Source organism: Convolutriloba macropyga, chromosome 2 (genome assembly GCF_964194025.1).
Source record: "Convolutriloba macropyga chromosome 2, txConMacr16.3, whole genome shotgun sequence".
In the NCBI taxonomy this organism is placed as follows: domain Eukaryota; kingdom Metazoa; phylum Xenacoelomorpha; order Acoela; family Convolutidae; genus Convolutriloba; species Convolutriloba macropyga.
Window position 1 is genome coordinate 51,055,491 of NC_134469.1, and position 27,683 is coordinate 51,083,173.

The following is a 27,683-nucleotide window of genomic DNA, read 5'->3' on the forward strand; positions in this document are numbered from 1 at the left end:
ACAAACAAATAAACTTCCTAGCATCTATTAAATCGGCATCCATCGCCTAAAAATGCACACTGACTTACTTCTACTGGCGTGAACTGAAGTAACTTTTCCAGATAACGAAATCTCATTAACAGACATGTCAGATGTCTGATTTCTCAAATCCCAGAAACGAATCCGTTTATCAAGATGTCCACTGCACAATTCATTACTCTCAATAGTCACTAGATCTGTGCAACTGGAGTGACAATGCAACACCCTAGAGCACAACCTCTGTTTCAGATCCCAGACTTTGATAGTTCTGTCGTAACTGCCTGTCGCCACTTTATGACTGTCGTCACTTATGAATCGAGCAGCCATGACTTTGCCAGTGTGTCCAGTCAGACTGTGTTTAAGTCTGTGGTCTCTAAGCGACCAAATTCTTGAGGAGTTGTCGTAAGAGGAAGCCACTATGCAAGTTTCCTGTTGGTCAACATCTACACACGTGACTGCGCCGTTGCAGCTGGAAAGTGTTGATACTGCTTTGACTTGGTGACCTACAATTGCAATGACGTGTCACATCTGTCATTTCGCACCACAATCAAATACATTGCAAAACTTTAGTAACTGCTTTGTTTTGCAATTTAGTATTAACAGTTGATTCTTAGTCAGTAAAATTTTTTTACTAATTTGTACCTGCTGAGGAGTCCCATAGTTTGACAAATCTGTCCACCCCGGCAGTGATGAAGTTATGATTATTGAGAAACCGCACACAAGTCACTTCGTCCGAGTGTGCTTCCTAAAAAGCATAAATTTTAGATGACCAAAATTAACCAACCGAAAAGACAGCTCGAAAGACAGCTCTTCTACCTTGTAGGAAACAGGTAAATATCAATTGCTTTCGAGTGAGTGATTTTGCTGCAGCCTGCTTATATCGTAGAACGAGATGGCTTGTTGGGGTGTGTGTGTGGGGGGGGGGGGTGATCAGATCACTAAGAGGCTTCAAATGAAGCTATCAGACAACTAAGATTATACCTAACAAACATGGCAGAGTGTCAGAAACTAGCCGCAATACTTCGTAGATCTGCGGTCGCAAAGGATAATAAAAAATAGACAGAGCAGAGAAATTTCGCTTAATTTTTTAAAATTGCTGAGAGGTTATATTTTGAACAACAGTCTGGATAAATTATTGCTGCTTCTATTAGCTGCTCCCTAACAACCTTCAATAGGAGTGAAATACTCAGTAAAATTGAAAGTGAGTAAAGTCATTTTTGAGCCAGCTAAGTCACGTGAGGCCGAAAACTCAATTAAGCAAATAAACAAAAAAACTGGCTCAACTAAGAGTGAAAAATAGCGTCACAATGAAAAATTGAGTGAAAAAAAGCGCGCGATTCAGTCTAAGTTGCATGAATGAATGAACAAAAAGCAGATTTGAAGTGATTATGACGTCATATGATTGTATCAGAAATCTTGAAGACAAAACAGCAGGAAAGTCCCGAATCACAACCCAACGAACTCAATAAACAAATTAACTATCAGAAATTATATAAAACGAATAACGAGTGGTGTCAAAACTATCCAAACCAATAACAACAAAAATTTGCCATTCAGACTATGGATCCCCAAAAAGTATACACAAAACTACTAGATTTGAGGTCAAGGGAAACTAAGGAAAAGAGTTTCCACAAATACAAATAAAAATGAATACAAACGAAACAAGAAAAAAATCAGCCAAATGCTGAATATAGTTGCACCGAAATTATCAAAAACACATATTCAAACAATGAAGGTTTTGACAACATCATAAAATTCAAATTAAAGAAAGCATATAACATCTTTTGACTATTTCCACATAGAAAGTACAAAAAACACTCAAAGGATTATAAAAACCAGCTGAGGGACTCAATAAAACTTAATATCCAATGCACTTTACCTGTTTATTCCCCTCTTGAACAAAAACTCATCTTACAGAAAACAATGCAATACAAAGACAAGAATAGAAAAATAAACGCCTATACACCTGACAAGTAGACCACTTGAACATTACGCGCCAAACAAAAAAGTTTAACAAAATTACAAAAAAAAACACTCGAAGGACTATAAAAAACATAAACCGACTTATGCAGAAGAATTGCTCTAGAACGACAGGGGGTAGAAAAACATTTAGCCCCGCCAGGATTCAAACCACTGACCTCCCGCTCCATAACCAGATGCACTGACCACTCGGCTATCAGGCCCTTGTTTTTGCTATGCTGCAACCGACTTCATATTAGCAACAAGCTTTACTTCGGCGTGAGAGCAATTGAGATCACTCAATATGAAGAACAACAGCGTGAAAAAATTACTTGAGAAGAAACAGAATGTTCTAGAAGAAAAGCGCAAAATGGTCAAGAAAAAAAAGACCAACACGTTTACAATAATTGCTGACCTTCGTTCAAGAGCAATTAAACAATCGAAGGACTATAAAAACCAGCTGAGGGACTCAATGAAACTAAATACCCACTGGGCTTTACCTGGTTATTTCCCTCTTGAACAAAAACAATGCAATACAAAGACAGGAATAGAAAAATAAACACTTATTAACCTGACAAGTAGACCAGTTGAACATTACGCGCCGAACAAAAAATTAGAGAAGGATAAACACAATACTATTACCATTCAAGATCGTAGGTATTTTTGGGATTAGCGTGTTGAATAACAAGTTTGGCCCATCCAACAAAAATGCAGAACATAGCTGGCAGATTGACAAAATAGCCGTAATAGCTTCGTAGATCTGCACTCTCAAAAACAAACAAACCAAAAAGGGAAGTTCTTTTAAATGTTGAGATGGTATAGTTTTATTAGGAATCTGTTTAAATTATATCTGCTTCTATGAGCAGCTCTCAAATAACCTTCAGTTAAAATGACCCGCACTCGCTTGATTTAATACTTTAAACTGATGTAAATAAATGTCAATTTCAGAGTGAGGAAGTCATCTCCGAGACAGGTTAAGTGACGTGTGACCAAAAACTAGATCACGCGAATGCAGAAAACACTCTCTCTTCTAAGATAGAAGAATGACATCACGCACAAACTTCAGACAAAAGTGTATGAACGAATGAACAAAAAGCAGATTTGAAGTGATTGTGACGTCATATGGTGTTAACAAAAACCTTGACGACAAAATTGAAAACAGGAGACCAATAATAACCCCAGCCATCGCGTTGCGGCTACTAAAAAGAGACCGTTCAAAGTAATAAACATAGCTGGCAGATTGCCAGAAAAAAGCCACAATAGATTTGTAGAACTGCAGTCTCAAAAAATAGATCTGCAGACCAAAAAACCTCTAAGTGGTGAGATGTTGTATTTTGATTAAGAATCGGTTTAATTTATTGCCGCTTCTGTTCACTGCTCTAAAATAACCTTCAATTAGGGTGACACACACTCATTTGACCATATCTCCTTGAATTAAAGTCTAAAAAATTCAATTTCAAGGTGAAGTCATTTTTGAGAGTGTGACCAAAAACTTAATGACGCAAATGAAAAAACTCTCTCCACTAAGAGCAAAAAACGACGTCACGCACCCAAATCAGTTGAAACTGCATGAACGAATAAACAAAAAGCAGATTTTGACGTCATATGGTTGCAACAAAAATCTGGACGACGAAATAAAAAAAAACAAGAGAAGGCGGTTATTAATAGCCCCCACTATCGCTGTGCGGCTATTAAAAATAGTAATGGATATGAAAGAAGACATCAGAAAACGCTGAATAATAAAATAGATGTTAAATGGATTATAGCAAAAAAAAACTCAGTACTCGCAAGGTCATGTCAACTCAGTACATGTCAACGTCTTTAAAATTTTAATGTCAAATTCTACCCATGAACACAGCCTTTGGTTTACAAAAAGTTTAAACATAACGTGATTGATTGGGGGGTCAAACTAAGAACCGCTCTACACACCATGATAAAATTGTCGCTTCAAAACAGCTTTGGTGAACCGCATTCTTAGATTGGTTAGGCGTAAGGCTCTAAGAGAACTTAATGCCCTCCGAGCGCTACCTATTCATCGGTCTTTGAGGACAAAAAGTCAAATGGGTCAGACTAACAATCGGTCAAGCAAATTATTGCATAAAAAGCCAAAGGACTAATATGATTGCTACAAAATTAGTTTGAGAGAAATTAATCACGAATTTAGCACAGAATGTATGAAAATTACAAAAAAACTACAACAATCATCCTAAAGTTGTCTAAATTCTACACTTGTGTTAAAAAAAATTACTTTTTGCCATAATCAACCAATACCAAGGACAGTAGGAATCATAAGAGAGGCAGAACATTTGACTAATTAGCCAAAAATAAGGAAACGTTGCTAAATTTCTGGACGCGTATGTACTCAAAACCGTATACGTGCTGCTAAAATCTTCCCAACATAAGAAATCTAAAAACCCACTGAAAAGCTGACATCGCACCTATAGGTCCACCAACTCAAAAAAATTGAAACATACCCGGCAGACTGCCGGAAAATAGCCGCCGTTGATTCCCATAACTCTATTGGGATTGAAAGGAAAATATCAACAAAAAATGATTTTTGTATAAAAACATTTTTAAGTTCGATTTATTTTGAGGTCATTTCGTAATTGAACATACTACTGTCTCTCAGTGAGAGGGTACAGGGTCAAGTATCAATACCAATAAGCATTATAGATAGCAACTAAAACTTAGGAGAACAAAGTTCAAGTACCGGTCATCTAAAAAAGGGCTTTATGGGTTTATCCCGTTTCTATTTGACTTTGATTTTTTATACTGACTCTCTTCATTTTGAATTGCTTTGCTGAGCAGCTGCTGTTTAAAAGGACTTTGAGCAGAATGACAGAAGAGTGAAACTAGCCTACAGAAGTCAAAAAGATTTCTCGCAAAATGTCGAAACAGCGGCAAAATGGGTAAATCGAAAAAAGTTCGACGAAGTAAAAAAAAATAGGAGCGCTATAATAGCCGGCTGAGAAGATGAGGGCGGCTATTAAACATTCTACAAAATTTAGTGTAAAGTTGGTACTGAAAATGCATATCTGAAAAATAATTAAACATAGCTGGCAGATTGCCAGAAAATAGCCGCAATTGATTCGTAGATCGGCAGTCTAAAAAAAAACAGTAAAAAAGATAGACCAAAAAATTCGTCTTTTCATTGAAGGCTGATCTGTTATATTTTGATTAAAAATCTGTATAAGTTATTGCTGCCTCTATTAGCTGATCTCAAATAACCTTCATTTAGAGTGACACACACCCAGTTGACCTTATCTCTTTGAATTAAAGTAAATAAAAGTCAATTTCAAATTGAGGAGGTCATTTTTGAGAGTGAGGTAAGTCAAATGTGACCAAAAATTTAATCACGCGCATGAACAAAAAACTCGCTCCACTAAGAGCGAAAAAGAACGTCACACATGCAATTCAGTTGAAATTGCGTGAACGAATGAACAAAAAGTGGCTGTGACGTCAGATGGTCGTAACAAAAATCATGACGACGAAATAAAAAAAACCAAGAGAAGGCCAATAATAGCCCCAGCTATCGCTGTGCGGCTATTAAAAAGAAATCTGGACTTCACAAAGACTTTATAGACTTTGCCACGCGTTATTTTAGGGCCCATTTCACAAAAAAACAAACGACCAAAAACAATTTTGGTTTCTCAAAAGACATTTTCATCTTCCATCAACTGGGGGCCTTCCATCAACTGTAGCACAACATACACTTGAAAGACTACTAACGCCAGCTTAGTATATTGAAAAATACACTCCACTGGGCATTCCTGGATATCACGTTTTGAAAGCACAAACTCAAGGAAAAACGTACGGACACATCTTAAAAACAAAACCGGAAGGCTCCGGAATCGCTTCGAAGTAGAAATTACCAACTCTCACACTAGAAAAAAGCCAACAAGATTACTTATCTGATGACCTTTTCTAAAAATCACCAATTGTGACTACAATAATATGATCTGCAACAGAAGGGTCCACGCAGCAAAATTTTGCTCACTAAACGACAAAAAATGATTGACAAAAAATAAAGACCTTACATAAATTCGAAACCTAAAAAATTGAAATAAAAATTCGAAAATCTTTTCTAAAATTTTCTACAAATAAAACGTACCGAAGTCAGAATGCCTGATCAGTAAAGATGCAAAACTCTTTCAAAATTACCTGTTTGATCAGCGGCTGTTCTAATGCCAACACCAGCAACCAAATTTGACTCAATTTAATCAATTCCATTCATCAAAAACAGGCAAAATTGTCATTAATCGACTATAAAACGCTAACATAAGAACTTCAACAAAAAAAAACAAAAACTATAAAAAAAAATTGCATCCAAAAACTATTGAAAAAAAAATCAGAAAAGGCAAAATAGAAAAGGGCTCAAATCTCATATAAAAGCCAGATGTTATTGCTTCAGATGGTCAAAATATCTTCCTAGCGTAAATTACTCATTCATATAATTTACAAAATCAACATCGAGTTAAAATGTGAAAAAAAGCACATCAACAAAAATTCGCTTGCTAAGTAGAAAACTTTTTCACACCAACTTTTTGCCCTCTCTTAGAAAAAAGAATAAACAACAATTACAAAAAAACCTTCTCTATGCTTTTGAAATGAGTAAAATGAGGTAAAATTGTCGCACGTAAAAAACAACAATCGAGAAAGCGAAATTTTGCTCAAATACCATTTTCTCACTCTATATTAGAATCAGAGCAAAAAAACCGCTGTAAAACCGCTAACTTTTTCACACTCATGCTTAATTCGGCGACACCAATGTAAAACCAACTTCCAAAATCATAAAACGCGTGACAAGGTTTTTAAAAAGCAGCCAGCCGAATTACGGAAATGACCCGAAGAGTGGACTTCTACACAAACCTAGCCTTTGACTTCACTGTCATCCAATAGATCAACTGACGAAAACCAAAAAAGCTGTAATGGAAAAAGCCGAAATGTAAAATTATAAATTAGGAAAACTCAATAATATAATAATACGAGTTCATAAAATAACGCTAAGCTTTCTCTTGTGTCATTTGAAAAAATAAGTTGGTCAAACTATACTTTGAAAGCCTTTTTAGGTTTCAAAACTGCTCTAGTTATGAAAATAAGAAAAATTCAGAAGAGACCAAAAAACAATTTTCCCTATTTTCAGTGACGTTTTTTTAAAAAAGCTTAAGACTTGCAAAGTTGCAAACGTTTGCTAGAAAAAAGTGGCAAGAACAAAAAGACACTCTCTTTTTGTTCAACTCTTCAAATTTAATCACCGGTCAAACTATAGAAATTTGTTCAAGAGTCTTCCTGCTTCGAAGTCAATCCAATCAAATTGATTACAAAAACACTATTCCAATACTCCTATTGGAATTGTAAACACAACCGGCAGATTACCGGAAAACAGCAGCCATTGATTCCCACATCCTAACTGGTATTAAAAGAACAAAAATATTTTGCAGAAAAACATTTTAAAAATGCATACTATTTTGATGTCACTTCGTACTTGGACATACGCTAATTTCTTAATGGCAGGATTCAGGGGCTTATATCAATACCAATAAATACAAGAGATGGCAATTCAGACTTATAAAAAAAACAAAGTTCCAGCAGCGGGTATATAAAATTGGGCTTAATGAGTTTATCCCGCTTCTAATTTTTGTTTCGTTTTTCGATACTGACTCTGTTAATTCTAAATTAATTTACTGCCATTTGAGCAGAATGAGAGAAACTAGCCTCGAGAAGTCAGATTACCAGAAAACAGCCGTGATAGACGATTGTTGCCTTCCATGGAATTCAAATAACCAAAGAAAACAAACTGACAAATGTCGGAAGAATTGCTCTTGAACGACAGGCCAGGCAAATTAATTCAGGGTCTGTAGCCTGAATCAATTTCTATTTATAGGTGCACAAAAACCTTGCCCTCAACGGAATTCGAAGCCTTGACCTCCCGATCCATGCCCACCCGCACTAACCACTGCGCTATATGTCACTTATTTTCCCAAACTGCAACCGATTATATATTAGCAACAAGCTTTACTTCGGAGAGAGCAATAGAGATCACTCAAAAATAATGAACTAAAGCGTAAAAACGTCAGTTGAGAAGTCAAAGAATGTTTTAGAAGAAAAGCGCAAAATTTTCAAGCAAAAAATTTGCATAAAAAAAGACACACGTTTAAAATAGTTGCTATGAACTTCGTTCAAGAGCAATTAATGAGATAGACAGATTGACCACCACTTCATCAAAATACCACGAGACTTTTTGGGTTAAATTCGTGCTGTCATTTTTATGAGACATAAGCTCTAAAAAGAAAATGTCCTAATAGAGCTTTTCCAAAATTAATACTCGAAATCAAAACCTCTAATACTCAAGAATTAGGGCATATACGTTTGGCACTACTTAGATGCACACTATTGCTCTTTAACTAGCAAATTTTCATAAAATTTAAAGTTCACTAAGTGACTTCAAAAGTCATTTTTATGAGTGAGGTAAGTAACGCAATTGACCTAAAAGCAGAACAAATGACGTCACGCACACAAATTTTAACTGCAAAGCAGCAGAAGTCACTGAAATCGAAAAAGTCAATGGTGGCAAGAATCATCAATGGAGAAGAATTAAAAAAAACAGCAGGACAAGTCCTGCCCGACAATCCAAAGAACTGTCATTGACTAAATAAAAACTAGACTTAGAATGGACTATAATTGAATTGGGAAAATCAGCTCTAAACAAATCGAGAAATGGAAATTTGGTTCAAACAAATACTAGGCCTAGAATGAATGGATTGCAAAAACCATTTAGAAAAAAAATCGATCCAAAAAACAAAACCAGTAAAAATCAAAGTGAAATTGCCGCATGTGAACAAAAACCACTAGCGAGAAAGCGAATTTTTGTTCAAACACTGTTTTCTCACTCTACTTTATAATTAGAGTGAAAAAATTTCACGCCGCAAAACCACTCGCATTTTTGCTCCACTTCCTGTTCCTGCGTGACCAAACTCACTACTCTAATTTGATTTCAAAAATCATGAAAATGTGTGAACAGATCTTAAACATAGCTGGCAGATTGCCAGAAAATAGCCGCAATAGCTTCGTAGATCTGCAGTCTCAAAAAACAGTAAAAAAGACACCGAAAAAAATTCGTCTTTTCATTGAAGGCTTATATGTTATATTTTGATTAAAAATCTGATTAAAAAAGTTTTTGCTGCCTCTATTAGCTGCTCTCTAATTAACCTTCATTTAGAGTGACACACACCCATTTGACCTTATCTCTTTGAATTAAAGTAAATAAAAGTCAATTTCAAAGTGCGGAAGTCATTTTTGTGAGAGAGGTAAGTCAAGTGTGACCAAAAATTTAATCACCCATATGAACAAAAAGCTCGCTGTGCTAAAAGCGAAAAATGACGTCACACACGCACTTCAGTTGAAATTGCATGAACGAATGAACAAAAAGCAGATTTGAAGTGTTTGTGACGTCGTATGGTCGTAACAAAAATTGCGACGACGAAATAAAAAAAACCAAGAGAAGGCCAATAATAGCCCCAGCTATCGCTGTGCGGCTATTAAAAAAAAGACAGCGCCCCAATAAAATTCAATTTCTTTGAATTGTAAAAAAACACCACGATGTCCCCAATAATAGCCGCTATCGCTTCGTGGCTATTAAAAAGAGTTCACACGAAATGTTTAACATGTAAATCGAAACAAATTTTTGTTCGACAAAAAAAGTGCCGCTTTAATAGCCAGATGATGAGGGCTGCGAAAAAAGCAAAAGACAGCGCAACGCCTCCAATACAATTAAAATTCTTGGAATCGCAAAAATACGTCACCATAACTCCTACTCGATTCGTCAAAAAGGCAAGCACCAAAAACATACCCAGCAGATTGCCGGAAAATAGCCGCCGTTGATTCCAATAAGCATGATCGGGATTGAACGAATAGAATATATTGAAAAAAAAAAGATTTTTGTACAAAAATATTTTTTAAGTCCGATTGATTTTGATGGCATTTCGTAGTTGAACATACTTCTGTTTCTTAGAGAGAGGCTACAGGGGCTACTATCAACACCAATAAGCATTAGAGGTGGTAACTAAGACTTATAGGAACGACGTTCAAATAGCGGGCATCTAAAATTGGGCTTTATGGTTTTATCCCGTTTCTATTTCTGACTTCAATTTTTTATACCGACTCTGTTCATTTTGAATTGCTTTGCTTAGCAATTGATGTTCAAATTCACTTTTAGCAGAATGAGAGAAGAGAGAAACTAGCCTAGAGAAGTCAAAAAGATTTCACGCAAAATGTCGAAAAAGCGGCAAAATGGTAAAGCGAAAAAAAGTTTGACGAAGTAAAAAAAAAATACGAGCGCAATAATAGCCGGCTGAGAAGATGAGGGCGGCTATTAACAATCCAAATTATTTGGATCGTACAAAACCAAGTGAAGGCCAATAATAGCTCGCTATCGGAGCCATTGATAAGTGCTAAAAATTCCGATGGAGAGCAATTAATAGTGTCCACATTGAAACATTCGTAGGAAATGCAGTATCATCTCTTAGCTCTATCATTTGTCATTTGCGCAGAAGAAAAAACTTACAAAGCTATTTCTGGCTGTATTAGGAATGTCTGAAGACAAAATCACATACGGTGGACACGGCTGCCTGAAACAAAGAATGGTCTATTCTAAAATAAGTGATCACAAATTTAACCATGCTTTTCAGTACTAACTCCATGGAATTAGCGACTTCCACTTTCTTTTTGAGTCGGTCAGCAGCTTCGTTGATGGTGGTCCTTCTGTCATTGTTCTGTTTTCTGAAACACTCTCACACCGTATAACCAAATACTAATGAAGTCACCCATAACAAAATGAAGGAAGGCTCTATTTACAGGAAACCAAAGAGAATACGATCCCAAAGAATTGCTGGACTAAAATTGATATCTCCTGGTAACAAAAAAATGCACCAAATTATTCGCACGCAAAAGGCAAATAAAGAACATAACCGACTAACGTCGGGCGAATTGCTCTCAAACGACCGGCGAGCGGTTGGCTTCGTCAGTAGCTAGCCACGTTTAGTGAGGCTAGCCTTAGAACAATTGAAGGGCGTAAGGTGAGCGCAGCGGAGGTGCACCGTATGGGGGTGCAAAGTGGATTGGAGTACTGATGTGGGGGCGGTGGGTGGGTGGGGGTGTGAGATCAATTTCTAAGAACCGCCCTTCACAACATAAGTCTCCAAAACAGTTTCTATTAATCGCATACTTGAAGACTAGTGGGCTGAACGGCTCTAAGACAATTTTATGCAAAAAGGGCGCTACCTCTTTATACCGTTTCTGAAGACGAAAGTCAAATGGGTCAGACGAAAAATCGGCCAAGCAAAAAATTGCATAGGAGACAAACAGGATTAATATATTTGCTAAAAATTGCTTTTGAGAGCAATTAACAATGGTAGCTTAAAAGTGCCTGGTGAGTCATTTATGACAAAACATTTCTACTATAACTCATTGTTAATGAGGATCAGAGATGATGACATAACAGCAACTGAAGTGCGGATCAACAAAGAGAGAGATAGAGTGTGTGTGAGAGAGAGAGAGATAAAATGTGAACGAGATAGGGAAGGAAAGAAACCCTAACCGACAGAGAGAAAGAGATAAGAATATTTTCCATGATCGGATTCGACTCTGCAACCTCCTAGTTTTCAAGCCTTGTTAGTAAAAAAAATCATTTAGAAAAAAACTGAAAATAGCAAAATTAAATAGAAGTTTTCAAATTTTGGAAACAATTGCAAACTTTCACAAAATCTTGCTGAAATTCAAGATATTAATATCTTAAGAACCATTTCACTGTCTCAAGAGACTATCCAGTATCCCTGTTTCAAGCCTGAAAAAGTTTCACTGGCTGAAAGATCATACACTGAAAAATTTTCCAAAAATTTGAAAAAAAAAATTTTATCCAAAAACTACCAAAACTGGAATCATAAAAAAAATCGGGCACCATTCCACTCACTCTAGAAACTATGCAGCAGCTTATTATCAAACCTTGGAGGAGGGTGCAGGGCCCCTGGTGCCGGAAAAAATTCAAAATACATGAGAAAATTTCAAATATTTTTAAAAAAAATTGATTAAAATCTTGATATTAAAATCTTGAAAAACAATCCATTACAACTTAAACTATGCAGAAACATATTATCAATCCCTTGAGGAATTTCAGTTGTTCTTCAGGCTAGAAAAACCTAAAAAAAATCAAAAAACTTCCAGTATCTTATTATCAAACCCTAACGGAGGTTTGCTAACCCTTGAGGCTCAAAAAACCTGAATAATGACTATAAATGTCAGAAATGAAAAAATGGCAAAAGTATAAAAAATGCTAAAATTATTGACTTTAAAATCTTGTAAGACATTCCACTATATCTAGAAATTATACAATGACCTATTTTCAAACCCCAGATGAGGTTCCTTGGCTCTTGAGGAAAAACTCTATAAACGACAACAATTTTCAATGAACTTAAAAAGCAAGTTCTTTAAAAAAAAATTGCTAAAACTTGTGACATTAAAAAGTTGAAAAGCTATTCCATGGCCCATAAAAATTTGTCAGTAACTTATTATCAAACCCCTTAAGAGGTTTTCTGGGCCCTGGGTCTGGAAAGACCTGAATAAGGAAAAATAAATGTCAAAAATTTTATTCAGATCTTTCCAGAACCAGGGGCCAGAAAAGTCCTCAGGGTTTTGATAATGAGCTACTGACCAATTTTTATGACCACGGAATAGCTTTTCAACTTTTTATTGTCACAAAATTTAGGATTTTTTTAATAGATATTGCTTTTTTCAAGTTTGTTGAAAACCGTTGTAGGGTTTTTCAACCTCAAGAGCCAAGGAACCTCATCTGGGTTTGAAAATAGGTTATTGTATACTTTCTAGATGTAATGGAATGTCTTGCAAGATTTTAACATTACGAAATTTTTTTATTTTGCCATTTTTTCAATTCTTTGACAAAAGAGTGCTGATGGGGGGCGGGTGGGGCAACAGTGGGGTGGCGGGTATCAGCGCGCCGTGAGGGTGAGGGGTGGTCAACATTGGAGGGGTCCTCAACCTCTAAGAACCGCCCTTCAGACCATAAGTATAAGTCTCCAAAACAGTTTGAGCTGAAACAGAGCTCAAAGGCTCTAAGAGCACTTAATGCCCGCTGGGCGCTACCTGTTTATCCCGTTTTTGAGGACGAAAAATCAAAAGCGTCAGACGAAAAACCGGTCAAGCGAAAAATTGCATAAAAAAGAACAACAGGACTAATATAATTGCTACGACCTTCGTGAGCAATTAAAAAGAAGACTAGAGAAACACTTAATTGACGGATCACAGACCAAAATCGGTCACTTTGATATCTTGACTTGAGTAATTAACTCCATTTGTAGCGCGACCAACTCACGCTAATAAAACCCCGCCAGGAGCTACGCTATTAAAGGTCAAGGTTTTGTTTGGGAGCAATTGTTCATCCAAAAAAAAATACGCTTAAAATGGTTACATGACAATATACCATCACAAAAATCCCTAATGTTTCAATATAACAGATGTCATTATACCCAATTTATTTCTTTCATCTTTTTCAATAACCCGATTCCATATTAGCACTCGGTAATACGAGCATGTTTTCTGATAACAAAGTTGATATTTTAATCCCATGTTCGGTTGTGATAAGGTCATATTAATTCCCACGCGCTTTTGAGGCAGGGCTATGGCACGCGGGATACGGCCGAATAACTAGCTAAATAGGATGCTAAATAATCTTCTGGTAGCTTCAACATTCGGATTAAAAAAGGTTATTTTGTCACATTGGGTATATTTGCATTGGGTATTTTGTCCTGAAACAGTTTGAAATATAAACATAAACCGACTAACATCGGATAAAGTGCTCTCAAACGACAGGTGGTGACAATTCAATTCATAGGGCGAGTACCTTAGAAATGTTTTATGCCACCACAGGTGCCCGAATCCCAGACCTCCAGGATGTCAGTATGACATCTTAACAACTAAGCTAAAATGGCTTTGATTCTCTTTAGCTCATAATGGCGTTCATATAAGCTTTAATTCAAAATTAGTACAACTAAGATAACTCAAAAATGAAGAACTGAAGCCTGAAAAAATCACTCGAGAATCACAATGTACGATGGGAACGTATAAGGATAATATTCTCAGAAATTAAACTAATTTCCTCAGAAAATGAAAACTAACATTAAGGACTCAAGAGAGCACTAAAAATTTTGTTCTGCCTCCACAACAATTAAGACACAAATAGAGCACTTTTATTTTTCGCGATATATTAGCGAAATAATATCAAACATTTGCGAAATCTAAACTGATTATGAAAACGACAAAAACTTAAATCAAACGGTTCGTGTTTTACCAAACCAAGCCCCAGGAAAATTTGCAGAAAATAAGTATCAACCAAAATTTTCACAAGTAATTCTACGAAATTCTCAGTGCTGCAATATATTAAAATAAAAAATTTTGAAAAAAGGCCAAAATTATATTTTTGTATACAATAAGACAGCGCGAATAAAACTATAGGTCTTAGGAGAAAGCTAGAAAGATACTTGTTAGTATGCGGAGAATACGGGCATTTATTAAAATCATAGAAACAAAAAGACTACTTCGTAGTTTTTGAAATTAAAAAACGAAGTGGAGAAAAAAAGACAGTTCATTATTTAGCATTCGAGGCTCAACAAAATTACCCATCTTCCTGTCTATATTAAAAACTATCAACGATTCAAAAATTTAAAAATTGTTGCGAAAAATGTAAAAAATATTTTGAAAACTATACTAATGAAACAAATTTCATCTCATTTTCAAAAACTCAACACCAGAAAACAAAATCAGAATTATCACAAACTAACTTCCCGAACTGTGGACAGAAAGACATTTCCTAGTAATTAAAACAAAAAAAAGAAAAACAGAAAACTGAAAAACCGCCAATATCGAAATGGTAGATTTACAATATTATTAACATATGAAAACCAAGAAAAAACCACAAACTAACTATTTGAAAACTAAGTGTTCATCTTGCATTTGAAATGCATTATTCGGCTCTTAAAAACATTGTACTATCGATCTCAGAGGGTTACATATTAAGCAGCAACGATCAAAAACTTAAAAAATATGAAACTACAAGCAACATAATCGAGTCAAATCAACAAAAAAACGGCTAAAATCGGTAACCGATTTGAACCATTCTCTCAAAAACTTTTCAATGTTGAAAAGTCATTCACTGAACGCGACGTGTATTCAAATAACTTCTCGCTCACAAAAAATTAGTTCACACGGCAATTTTACTCACCTTCGCTTTCAGGTCCAAACACCTTTGAACAAATAGTACTTGCAGTAAAAAAAACCGTCAAGAAAACCAATACACCTCTTCGAATCACAAAAAAGCACTTACATTAATTTCTTCAAAGTTAATTCGAGAGCAATTAAACATTAACATTTAGAATAGAGAAGTCTAAATTCCGGTCAATTATCTTGAGGATAAAACTAATTGGCATTTGCTCTGAGGAACTCATTTAAACTAAAGACCTTGAATTGGCTAGGAGACGTCTTAGAGACGCATTTGTGAATTCGGATGCCAATTGTGATACAAGGACAAAGGAACCGAATAAAAACCTCAATAATACCCCCACAAGAATATGAAACAGATCAGAAATAGCACAAAATTGCCATAAATTGACAAAAAGTTAACTTGTCAACTCATTTAGACAAAGATATCCCGAAAATCAGCGCCATAGACCACTTCGGAATTGGGTGCTATTAAAAAGTACTGCCACCAATAAGTTTTTTTTTATATATTCAGACTTTACAGACTGCATTTAGACTTCAGAAGTAAAATTTCAAGAGGCAATCTCTGATAGACAAATCAACCACGTAAGCGTGAAAGTCTCTAGAAAGCAAAAGAATGTTCGAGAAAAAGCGAAAACATTCAAACAAGAAGAAACATTGCTCATTAAGATTTAAATTTTGATCGACAAGTAAGACGCATAAAACTAACGTCTGACGACTATGAAACGACTGGCTTGGGAAAGAAACTGCGTGAAGCTAGCTTAAGCTTACGAGGCTAGTCACACTGGTGAAAGGGGTGGTTCAGAAGGAAGAGAGAAAAGGACAGCCGAATGTAGATCGGTCCGACAAAAACAACAGTCAAGCGCAAAATCACATTAGCAGACCGACATGAGCCACAGCTCATGTCTTTTAATGTGATTTAGCACTTGATCGTTCCAGAGCAATGTTTTTAAGTAAAAAAGTGGCGGTGTTTTTCAAGTAAAAAAAGACAAACAAAATGCGGGGAACAGTTTCGTGGAGAGTAATAACGACTTGTGGTTGGGAGGGGATAGCAAAAGATCCTATTTAGCTTTCAAGGTTGAAACCAAACTAGCTGGTTTCAGGAAGATGGATGAGAAATTTTGGTTCATCAGACGTACGAAGGGAACATTACTAACTCAATGACCTCCTCGTTTTGTGTGTTGAGGTGATCTGCTAACTGCTGTTTTACTTTCACTAATTGCTGCAATAAGTGTCTGTTTTCGTCTTCACTCTTAAGCAGGCGGTCTTCGAACTGTGTACAACTAAGAGCCAATGCACTGTACTCATCAGCTTGTGCCTGTTTCAACTCTTCCAGATTTTCAATTTTGGCACCCATCTGAGATACTGTGCCTCTATTTGACTCCAACTCCGTTTCAAGCTGTCTTATTCTAAATATGAGTAGAATTCTCATTCTGCTGAGTTGACATTTGAGCTAAGAGTAGGTTAAGCTATAAATCATCAAAAAGGTTAAACATAACCGACTAACGTCGAGCGAATTGCTTTCAAACTATCGGCGAGGGGGGGGGAGGGGGTCTTGGGTTGCACGGGACCACGTCCTTGCGGCCTGAACGATTAGCAGTGGTGGAGATTGGGTGGGTGTAAAGTGAGGGGGGGGGGGGGGCTGATGGTGAGGGGTGAAGTGGGGGAGGGGGTCAAACTCTAAGAACCGCCATTCACACCATGACTCCCGCCCTTCAGAGCTGGAGGAGAGGGGGTCTAAATTGCCGCGTTGGAGGAGAGTGGACGGGGGGGGGGGGTAGTTTGGTGGGATTTAACAGAGGGGATCAAACTTTCGAGACTAAGAACCGCCCTTCTCACCTTGCAACCGTTTCTGTGAAACCGTCTCAAAACAATTTTTACGAATCGCATACTTGGAGACAAGTGAGCTGAAAAGCTCTAAGAGCACTTAATGCCCTCTAGGAGCTAGCTGTTTATACCGTTTGGCCCTCTAACATTGACCTTCAAATATAAAAACATAGCCGGCAAATTGACGGAAAATAGCCGCCGTTGACGCGCTAGAAGCACATCGGGATTGAAACAGAAAATAGATGAAATTGACAACAAATTTTCCTAATCAAAAATTTTCTAATTCAGTGTGCAGTTTCAGTTAGATTCTAAACCTATACGTACTTCAGCGCCTATGGTATTAAGCTTAATACTAATATCTGCTAGCAATCGCTCTAATGAACTTGGATAACCTAATGCACTATGACTTAATGACAGGGCTTTATATGCTTATCATGTTTTTTTATCTTTTGATTTTGATCTTTTGACATTGACCGTATTCACTACAATGCGTAAATCAATGCGTGAAAGAATTTAGAATCCATTCAGTTGAAACAGCGAGTGAGGTAAGTCAGAAGTCAAACGTGAAAATCGTGACTTATGTAAAACGAAAAACGTGATCAAAAGGTAAAGCGAATTTAAAAAACATAGCAGAACAAGTCCTGACGTACAATTCAAAGAATTCTCATTGACTAAACAAGAAACTAGAACGGACTATGATTGAAATAGGAAAATCATTTCTGAAAAAAATCAGATAATAAAACAGAAAATCAATTTCAAAATGCCGCATGTGAACAAAAAACTCACAAGCCAGAAATGGAAATTTGGTTCAAACAAAAAAAACTAGACCTAGAATGAACTATGAATTGATTGGGGAAAACCATTTAGAAAAACAACTGATCCAAAAAATCGAAAAAAGAGTAAAAAATCAAAGTGAAATTGCCGCATGTGAACAAAAAACCACTAGCGAGAAAGCGAATTTTTGTTCAAACACCGTTTTCTCTCTACTTGAGAATTAGAGCGAAAAAATTTCATTCCACAGAATAACTTGCTTTTTCGCTCCACTTCCTGTTTTGATGAGACCAAAATCACTACTCTAATTTGACTTCAAAAATCATGAAAAGGTGTGACCAGATCTTTAAAAAAAGACAGCGCCCCAATACAATTTAAATTTTTTGAATTGTAAAAAGGAGAGCTCCTAAATAATGGCCGTTTGATAGGCTGACGGCGGCTATTACAAATTATACCAAAGCTGTATGGTGAACCGCATACCGAGAAAAAAAAGCTTTTTGACTCATTCTCCGGATGGTTGGTTCAAAAGAGACCGTTCAAAAACGTTCACAACCGTTCAAAACAGACGAGATCCTCAATTAACTGCTCCAAAAGATGACGCAGAAATTAAAAACCAATAAAAGTGCAATACTACTTCCGCTAAGCAGGAATACTTACAGCTATCAAACCATAACCGGACTGTCGAAAAAAATTAGCCAACTCTTCTATTGCATTACAGCAACTATGCTCAATTTAACTCCAGTTATTTTTATTGAGGAAATCCAGCATTAAGTTGAATTCTTTGATTTATTTGAGACCAATACGTAAACAAGTCAACCTGTTAAAACCATAGCCACTCAACCTGCAGCTGGCCGAATAATAGCCGCGAATAATAAACACGAGTTTAAAAAGACAATCAAGACTAAGGACAAAAAAGGACGATACAAAAAGATGAGATTCTGATTGCGAATTCTATACTTATATTAAATAAAACTTCAAACGCATATCTTTCAACAAAAAACTCTTATAACTATCTAGTTTAAATGATCTCAATTGCAGTTAACACAGAGATGTCCGTTCAGCTTTAATAAGAGTGCAAAAGTCATATTTCTGTGAGGAAAGTCATGTTTGACCCAAAAATTGTATGACAATTTACCTAATAAATCATACCAAGAAAGTACGCATAGAATTTCAAATAAATGATAGAAATCACAGAAACGTTACTCTTTGATCGACCGTTGGAGTTCTCGACAGAAGCATTAACCACTCGGCATCAGGCCCTTATGATCTCCGACCTTACAATTGCTTTTATTTTTGCAACAAACTTTATTTCGGATAAATAGCAAAGTAGAACATAAGCCGCCGTTGACCCGCTTGAACACATTGGAATTGAAACAGAAAAAGAAAAAATGAGAAAAAAAATGTCAAAGTGCAAAAAACTTCTATTTGGCGTGAAAATTATGCATACTCGGTTAGATTCAAAAATTACAATAAACTCAGCTTCTAAACTGAACGCTATTAATCATGATACTATTGCCAGCTAGCAATCGCTTTAAAGAACTTTGATAACCCAATGCACTGTGACTTAATGACAGGGCTTTATATGCTTATCATGTTTTTTTTATCTTTTGATTTTGCTCTTTTGACTTTGAACTTACTCACTACATTGCGTAATTCAATGCGTGAAAGAATTTAAAATCTATTCAGTTGAAACAGTGAGTGAGGTAAGTCAGAAATCAAACGTGAAAATCGAGACTTACGTAAAACGAAAAACGTGATTGAAAGGAAAATTAAGAAAAACAGCCCAAACAATAGCTGTTGAGAGACTGACGACGGCTATTAATCACTCAAAGAAGAACTCAGACGTGAAAAAGTCACATGAGAAGTCAAAGAATGTTCTAGTACAAGCGCAAAACCGTCAGGCAAAAATTTTGCTTAAAAAAGGCCACCATGTTTACAATAGTTGCTGTAACCTTCGTTCGCGAGCAACGAAAAACATAACAGGACAGGCCCGCAACTTCAAAAATGATTAGAAATGGATTTTGGAACTCTTTAGAAAAAGACGAAGAAAAACAGTAAAATCAGAAGTCAAATTGCAGCATCTTTACGCACATCAATACGATTAAATTTTTGTATATGAAAAAAACGGGTTGAGGCAAATAGTAGCCTTGCTATCGTTTCTCGGCCGTTGAAAAAAGAGAAACTCAGCCAGAAGACTCTTTAGCATACTCAACATGGAACTTGATTTAAGCCCTGTCGATTTGCTGAACTACTTGCGATATTCACTTCATTGAGCTGTTTCCAAAGAAGACACGAAAAACAAGAACACAATCCAGTTCTGACAGCATCAATTAGATCACCTTAACTCCTGTTCGACTCGAATTCAATTGTTGCAATTAAGTACTCAACTTCGGTTGATGAATAAACTACAAAAAACCAATGCCCGTTTTCAGTCGTAAAAAGCTACACGACAATAATTACTAGAATTTTTAATGGTTGGTTTTTACATCAAATTGCATTTTATTGAAATTTTTTGTCGAAAAAATTCCTTTTCAGGAAGTGATAAAACACACGAATAGTCTGTCAACTATAGCGAAAAATTCAGCAAGAAAAATCTAAATGCACTAACTTTTGTTCCTTTAGCATGATTTCATCGTCCTTTGACCGTATCTTATCGTTGAGTTCGAGGATTCGTTGGCTATTCTGAAATCATACAGGAACAATTGGAATAAATCATAGAAGTAACGTGAGCGCTAGATAAAATGAACAAAGGACCTACTTCGTCTTTGCCCCTGAGAGCTGTAGTGAGGTCACGCTGTGCTTCATAGAGTCGCTTCTCTAATTCAGATATTTGACTGCGTAGAGGTGAATCTCCATGCTCACTAAAACGTTCAACATAAATCTTGCATATCTTATAGTTACTGCAGGAATTACCAATTTTATTCAAAGTCACACTGATTTTCTAACAATCAAGTCAGTTATGGCGCAATTTTATAACGTAACAATGCTGGTCACAATTTTAGTAAAGCTAGTCTATAGTTAAAAACCAATTTCAGAAAAATCGTTAACAGATACGCAAAAATTGACTTAGATATACGGGATCCTTTTCGTCATTGTCCCACAGTGTGTTGTGCGCATCCAGTTATCGAATACCTCTTATTACATAGTAACTCAATATGCAATGCAGCATATGCACTTGGGTAGTGCACATTATCTTCACCCACTAAATGTTGGGGGGGGGGGGGGGTTGTGGGATTCAGAAACGGGAAAGATTCAACAGAGGTTGGCCCAAGTGAGTGATTTCCTGATTGAATAATAATTTACCCTTGTGCGTTAAGTGAAGCATCTTTGACCTGCTTGAGTCTCTCATTATCTATTTGCAGTTGTATTGTCTTTTTCTGCAACTGCTCAACCCTGCTGTAAATGATCTCGTCTAAACACATCGCAAAAAACGTTAACACAACAGACGCAAGCAACGCCCATATCTGATTTAAGTACTTAACTAGTGAAATAGATTTTTATCAAATTAATAAACATAATTTTAAATCAAGCTATATCAATTCCAACAAATAAGACTAATATCGATTAGACCCTTTTAACAGTAAAGAAAATGACAGTTAAAACAAATGACAGTTAAAACAAATTAGTTACGTAACAATGAACAGCTATAAATTCTAAAATCAAAATCAGCAAATTCCCTAGAAACAACTTCTGAAAAAATAGCGCAATGGGGTGTTCAAATAGGATACCAGATACGGGTTTTTAGAATTTGACATGTTTCCAGGTGCTACTCATAAACAAAATCAAGTTTTGAGAAAACTGCTTTTAATTGAGGCAACCATTTTTAGCAATCCAAATGAAAACTTCTCTATAGGTCAGATGCCAAGGCAGAATTATTTCCTTTTTTTCTGGTTTTAAGTTTGAATCAATTTTCATCTTTATCATTTTCATTGACTATGTCAATGTCACTACGTTCCATCACAATACAAAGACCTATCGAATACTCATGAACAATTGAGTCAATTTTTTTTTGTAAAAGAACTATCTTCAAACTGTCGGCTACAATATCTGTTGTCCACATTAGCACAAGTGGAGGACGATGTAAATCCATTGCCTAGTACAATCAATTTCGTAAATGTTGCAACCTTCTGTTGTAGACGTTTTAAAAGAGTATATTGGGTATTCTGACTTGTATTTTGACACTGGGTATGTCTTTTCATTAAAAATTGAGAAGTGGTATCAATTTCACTGAAACCATCATGTATATAAAAACATTTTTCGAAAACAACTTGAGACCACTAAATAACGTGACAATAGCACAAAGTAACAAGCAAAACTGGTGAACTAAACATATATTGATTAAAAATAAATAAAAGCATAACCGACTAACGTCGGGCAAATTGCTCTCAAACGACCGGCGAGCGGTTGGCTTCGTCAGTAGCTAGCTAGAGTGTAGTTCAGCTAGCTTCAGCTTGATTCGACTCTGCACCTTTTCGTTTTCTAGACTTGTTAGTGAATAACTCAAACGGATACTTAAAAAATTTGCACAATATTGCAAAATTTAAAAGTTTCCAGATTTGCAGTGAAAATGTTCAAAACTGTTTTTTGTCTATGGAGTTATTTCAAGTAACCCATCTGCAAGACCTGAAAAGTTTCGTTGGCCAGTAATGATCGTTAAACTCAGAAAAATCAAATATATTCAAAAATTTTGAAAACAATTGCAAATTTTAACAAAATCTTGCTAAAATTCAAGATACTAAAATTTTCAAAACCATTTTATTCTCTCAAGACGCTATCCAGTATCCCGAGCTTTAAATAGTTTCAGCGGCCCAAAAAGATCCACAAACTTGGAACATGATAACAATTTTCCAAAAATAAAAAAGTCAAATTTTATCAAATATTGCAAAAGCTTGAGTCATTAAAATATGGATATACACTCCATTACCCTCAAAAACTATGTGACAGCCTATCAACAAACCTTGGACGAAGTCCCTAGGACCATGGTGCCGAAAAAAAGGATAAAAAATCAAAGATCAAAAAAACTTGAAAAAAAGGCAAATATTTTAAAAAATTGCTGATTAAAATCTTGAAAAACATTCCATTACATCTATAAGCTATGCGTTAACCTATTATCTAACTTTAGAGGAGGCTATGTGGCTCCTAAAGCTGGAGAAACCTAAAAAAATGACAAAAAACTTCGAAAAACCCGAAAAAATTGCAAGTTGCATAAAAAACTGCTAAAATTTGTGATAATAAAAGTTGAAAACTAATCCATGGCCAAAAATTTTCAGTAACTTATCACAAACCTAAAAACCGAAAAAACTATCAAAAAACATGAAAAAATTGCAACTTTGATTAAAAAAAATTTGCTAAAATTCATCATATAAAAAAATTGAAAGCTATTCCATGGTAAACAAACTTTTTCAGTAACTTAATATCAAACCCTTAAGGACATTTCTTGGCCGCTGCGTCTGGAACTACGCAAATAATGAAGAATAAATGTCAAAAAATTGAAAAATGCATGTTTTGTCAAAAAAGACTAAAAATTGTGATGTTAAAATGTTGAAACCATTCCACTAGCATTAGAAACTGTGCACTAACCTATTATAAAACCCTAGAAGAAGTCCCTCGACATTTACGACTGAAAAAACTCAAAAACACATTTTCAAAAATCTAAAAAAATGTGGAAAATTTTTAGCAATCCAAATGAAAACTCTTTAGGTCAGATGCCAAGGCAGAATTATTTCCTTTTTTTCTGATTTTAAGTTTGAATTGATTTTCATCTTTATCATTTTCATTGACTATGTCAATGTCACTACGTTCCATCACAATACAAAGACCTATCGAATACTCATGAACAATTGAGTCAAATTTTTTTTGTAAAAGAACTATCTTCAAACTGTCGGCTACAATATCTGTTGTCCACATTAGCACAAGTGGAGGACGATGTAAATCCATTGCCTAGTACAATCAATTTCGTAAATGTTGCAACCTTCTGTTGTAGACGTTTTAAAAGAGTATATTGGGTATTCTGACTTGTATTTTGACACTGGGTATGTCCTTTCATTAAAAATTGAGAAGTGGTATCAATTTCACTGAAACCATCATGTATATAAAAACATTTTTCGAAAACAACTTGAGATCACTAAATAACGTGACAAAAGCACAGAGTTACAAACAAAAATGGTGAACTAAAAACTTACATTGATTAAAAATAAATAGCATAACCGACTAACGTCGGGCAAATTGCTCTCAAACGAACGTCGAGCGGTTGGCTTCTTCAGTAGCTAGCTACAGTTTAGTGAAGCTAGCTTCAGCTTGATTCGACACTGCAACTTTCCATTTTCTAGACTTGTTAGTGAATAACTCAAACGGATATTTAAAAAATTTGCAAAAAATTGCAAAATTTAAAAGAAAAGCTTCCAGATTTGCAGTGAAAATGTTCAAAACTGTTTTTTGTCTATGGAGTTATTTCAAGTAACCCATCTGCAAGACCTGAAAAACTTCGTTGGCCAGTAATGATCGTTAAACTCAGAAAAGGACAAAAATATTCAAAAATTTTGAAAACAATTGCAAAATTCGGTAAAATCTTACTAACAAAATCTTAACAAAATCTTGCTAAAATTCCAGATACTAAAATTTTCAAAACCATTTCATTGTCTCAAGGCACTATCCAGTATCCCTACTTCAAGCTTTAAATAGTTTCAGCGGCCCATAAAGATCCATAAACTGGGAACATGATAATAATTTTCCGAAAATATAAAAAATCAAATTTTATCAAATATTGCAAAAGCTGGAGTCATTAAAATCCGGATATACACTCCATTAACCCCAAAAACTATGCGACAGCCTATCAACAAGCCTTGGACGAGGTCCCTAGGACCCTGGTGCCGAAAAAAAGGATAAAATATCAAAGATCCAAAAAAACTTGAAAAAAATGCAAATATTTCAAAAAATTGCTGATATTAAAATGTTGAAAAACATTCCATTACATCTTTAAGCTATGCGTTAACCTATATTCTAACTTTAGAGGAGGCTATGTGGCTCTTAAAGCTGGAGAAACCTAAAAAATGACAAAAAAAAACTTCAAAAAACCTGGAAAAAATTGCAAGTTGCATAAAAAGTGCTAAAATTTGTGATAATAAAAGTTTAAAACTAATCCATGGCCAAAAACTTCCAGTAACTTATCACCAAACCCTAAAGAATATTTTCTGTTAGGCCGAAAAACCTGAATAATGACAATAAATGTCAAAATTAAAATTGCAAAAAAACGCTAAATTTGTGTTGAAGTCTTGAAACACATTCCAGTGCATTTAGAAACTACATAGTAACCTTTTTTCAAACCTTAGAGGAAGTTCCTCGGCTCTTTAGGCTGGACAGACCTAAAAACCGAGAAAACTATCAAAGAACATGAAAAAACTGCAACTTTGATAAAAAAAAAATAATTGCTAAAACTTATCATATTAAAATGTCTTTAAGGGTTTGATATTCAGTTACTGAAAAAGTTTGTTTACCATGGAATAGCTTTCAATTTTTTAATATGATAAGTTTTAGCAATTTTTTTTTTATCAAAGCTATTCCATGGTAAACAAACTTTTTCAGTAACTGAATATCAAACCCTTAAGGACATTTTCCGGCCCCTGCGTCTGGAACTACGCAAATAATGAAGAATAAATGTCAAAAAATTAAAAATGCATGTTTTTGTCAACAAAAAGCTAAATTTGTGATGTTAAAATGTTGAAACCATTCCACTACCATTAGAAACTGTGCAGTAACCTATTATAAAACCCTAGAGGAAGTCCCCTGACAACTAGGACTGAAAAAACTCAAAAAGACAGTTTCAGAAATCTTAAAATGTAAAAATTAGCAAAGATTGCGTGTTTTTAGCTATCGGTTGTTCGTCAGTATGGGAAGGGAGTAGGGTGGGCAACAGTGGGTTGGCGCAACAGCGCGGTGGTGGGGGGGGCGAAAGTGGGGGGGGGGCGTCAACAGTGGGGTTGCCTTCAACCTCTAAGAACCGCCCATCACATCATAAGAATTAAGTCTCCGAAACAGTTTGAGCTGAAACAGAGCTCAAAGGCTCTAAGAGCCCTTAATGCCTGCTGGGCGCTACCTGTTTATTCCGTTTTTGAGGACAAAAGTCAAAAGCCTCAGACGAAAAATGGCATAAAAAAGACCGACAGAACTAATATAATTGCTACAAACTTCGTTTGAGAGCAATTAAACAAACGAAAAAACGACAAATTTGACGGCTGTTATTACCCATTTTGCATCAATAGACAGCACAAGATGCCGTTCATCAATGAGAATCAGTGAAAAGGCACGAACGATAACAAAAATAGGCGCAAAGTAAGAAAAACAAGAAAAAAAGCTAAATATTTCTTTGAAAAATGTTATCCAAACTATCGGCGACACTCTGAGGCGCTTGAACAGAGCAACTTACGCTTCAGCGGAAAACAGACGAGACTTGTCAACAATCAACCATGGGAAGAAAGAGGGGAAATATCAAAAAATCACTAACCCTTTAAAAACAAATGGTAAACTAATGAAACCCTTAACTACAAATTCAACTCTCTCACAATATAAAAACTATGCCTCATTGTAAACCATAGTAGACCTCTCAAAAACACTACTCAGAGATAAAGCAATAATAATAATGAATAATGGGCAGAAAAATTATAAGATTTCTTTGTTTTTTGCTAAAATGTCGAAGTCCGACCAATATTCAAGGCTAATTGGAATATAATATGGACATTGTTTATTGAACTATGTCGTCGCTCATCATACTTTGTATAACACTGCCAAAAGGAAGTTTACAAAAACAAGTCAAAGCATTGGACAAAGACAAAGCCGTTTGACATGAACACCTTGAACAGAAACTGAATGCGAAAAAATGAGAAGTAGAACAGAGTGATTACCCCCTCCCCTTCTTTCAAAAATCAATATGTGTTGACAGAATAGAGATGATCAATTTCATTAAAGTTGGCACAACCCTGTTCTTATTTTATCGCCAGTTTACTCGCAAGAGATAAAATCTTATATTTAAATGAAAATAAAGGGACAAAAACGAATTACATATTTCGCTCGGTATTTTATGCCAGCAAGATTAATAAATTAAGTTTATTAAATTTAAAATCGATGTCTTGCGTAGCGAAAAAGTGCTTTTAATAAAAAAATTCTTGAAAAACTGAATCAAGGGGCAAAAAGTCATTCTTATTAATTTTGAAGAGATAATTTGTTAGCATTTCATTTCTGTCCAATTTTTCTTTTACTCAATATTACAAAACAGGTTAATTTTTATTTGTTGCAAAATATAGCTAAATATTACAATATGCGCGTGTATATGCGTTTGAGTGTGTGAGAGAGAGAGAGAGGAGTGCGGGGTGAGTACGTGAGTCAGCGTGTCGTTTTGTGTGTTGATGTGTGCGTTCGTATTATAAGATAGAGTTTTAAAGGTGCACAGTTGCAATTGTTTCACTTCGATAGTAGGCAACTAACAGTTTTCGACCATGACACTATTTGTTTTTGAAACAAAAAAGGCAAAATATTGAAAATTCATATTCAGCGTTCTTTAACCTGACAATGAGCTGAAATAGTGACAGCTGACATCAACTTTCCGAAAAGCACACGAAAATCTTTAAAGTTTTCAGTTTGTACTGGATAATTTTGACGATGGGATCATTTCGGTGAAACCGAAGTAAACAATTTGAGCATTGCCACATTTGTCATTTTAATCGCATTTTCGACAGATCTCATATGGCCTCTAAGAATTCACAGTTTTTCGGTATAAACATTTTGTATACAGCGAACAATTTTAATGACTACGATATGATTGTAATTTGAAA

At 35.5% G+C, this 27,683-nt stretch overlaps 1 protein-coding gene across 1 annotated transcript in view; it reads right to left on the reverse strand.

Moving 5' to 3' along the window:
- The window catches only part of LOC142358744 (autophagy-related protein 16-like), a 42,454-nt gene that overhangs the window by 3,944 nt on the left and 10,827 nt on the right, over nucleotides 1–27,683 (reverse strand). Inside the window, exons 2-9 of the mRNA XM_075410303.1 lie at nucleotides 21,163–21,271; nucleotides 20,618–20,720; nucleotides 20,468–20,541; nucleotides 16,419–16,670; nucleotides 10,672–10,755; nucleotides 10,541–10,604; nucleotides 661–763; nucleotides 69–521 (exon numbers count right to left, since the gene is read on the reverse strand). Of these exons, the coding sequence (XP_075266418.1) occupies nucleotides 69–521; nucleotides 661–763; nucleotides 10,541–10,604; nucleotides 10,672–10,755; nucleotides 16,419–16,670; nucleotides 20,468–20,541; nucleotides 20,618–20,720; nucleotides 21,163–21,271 (1,242 nt within the window). The remainder of the gene's footprint in view (nucleotides 1–68; nucleotides 522–660; nucleotides 764–10,540; nucleotides 10,605–10,671; nucleotides 10,756–16,418; nucleotides 16,671–20,467; nucleotides 20,542–20,617; nucleotides 20,721–21,162; nucleotides 21,272–27,683) is intronic.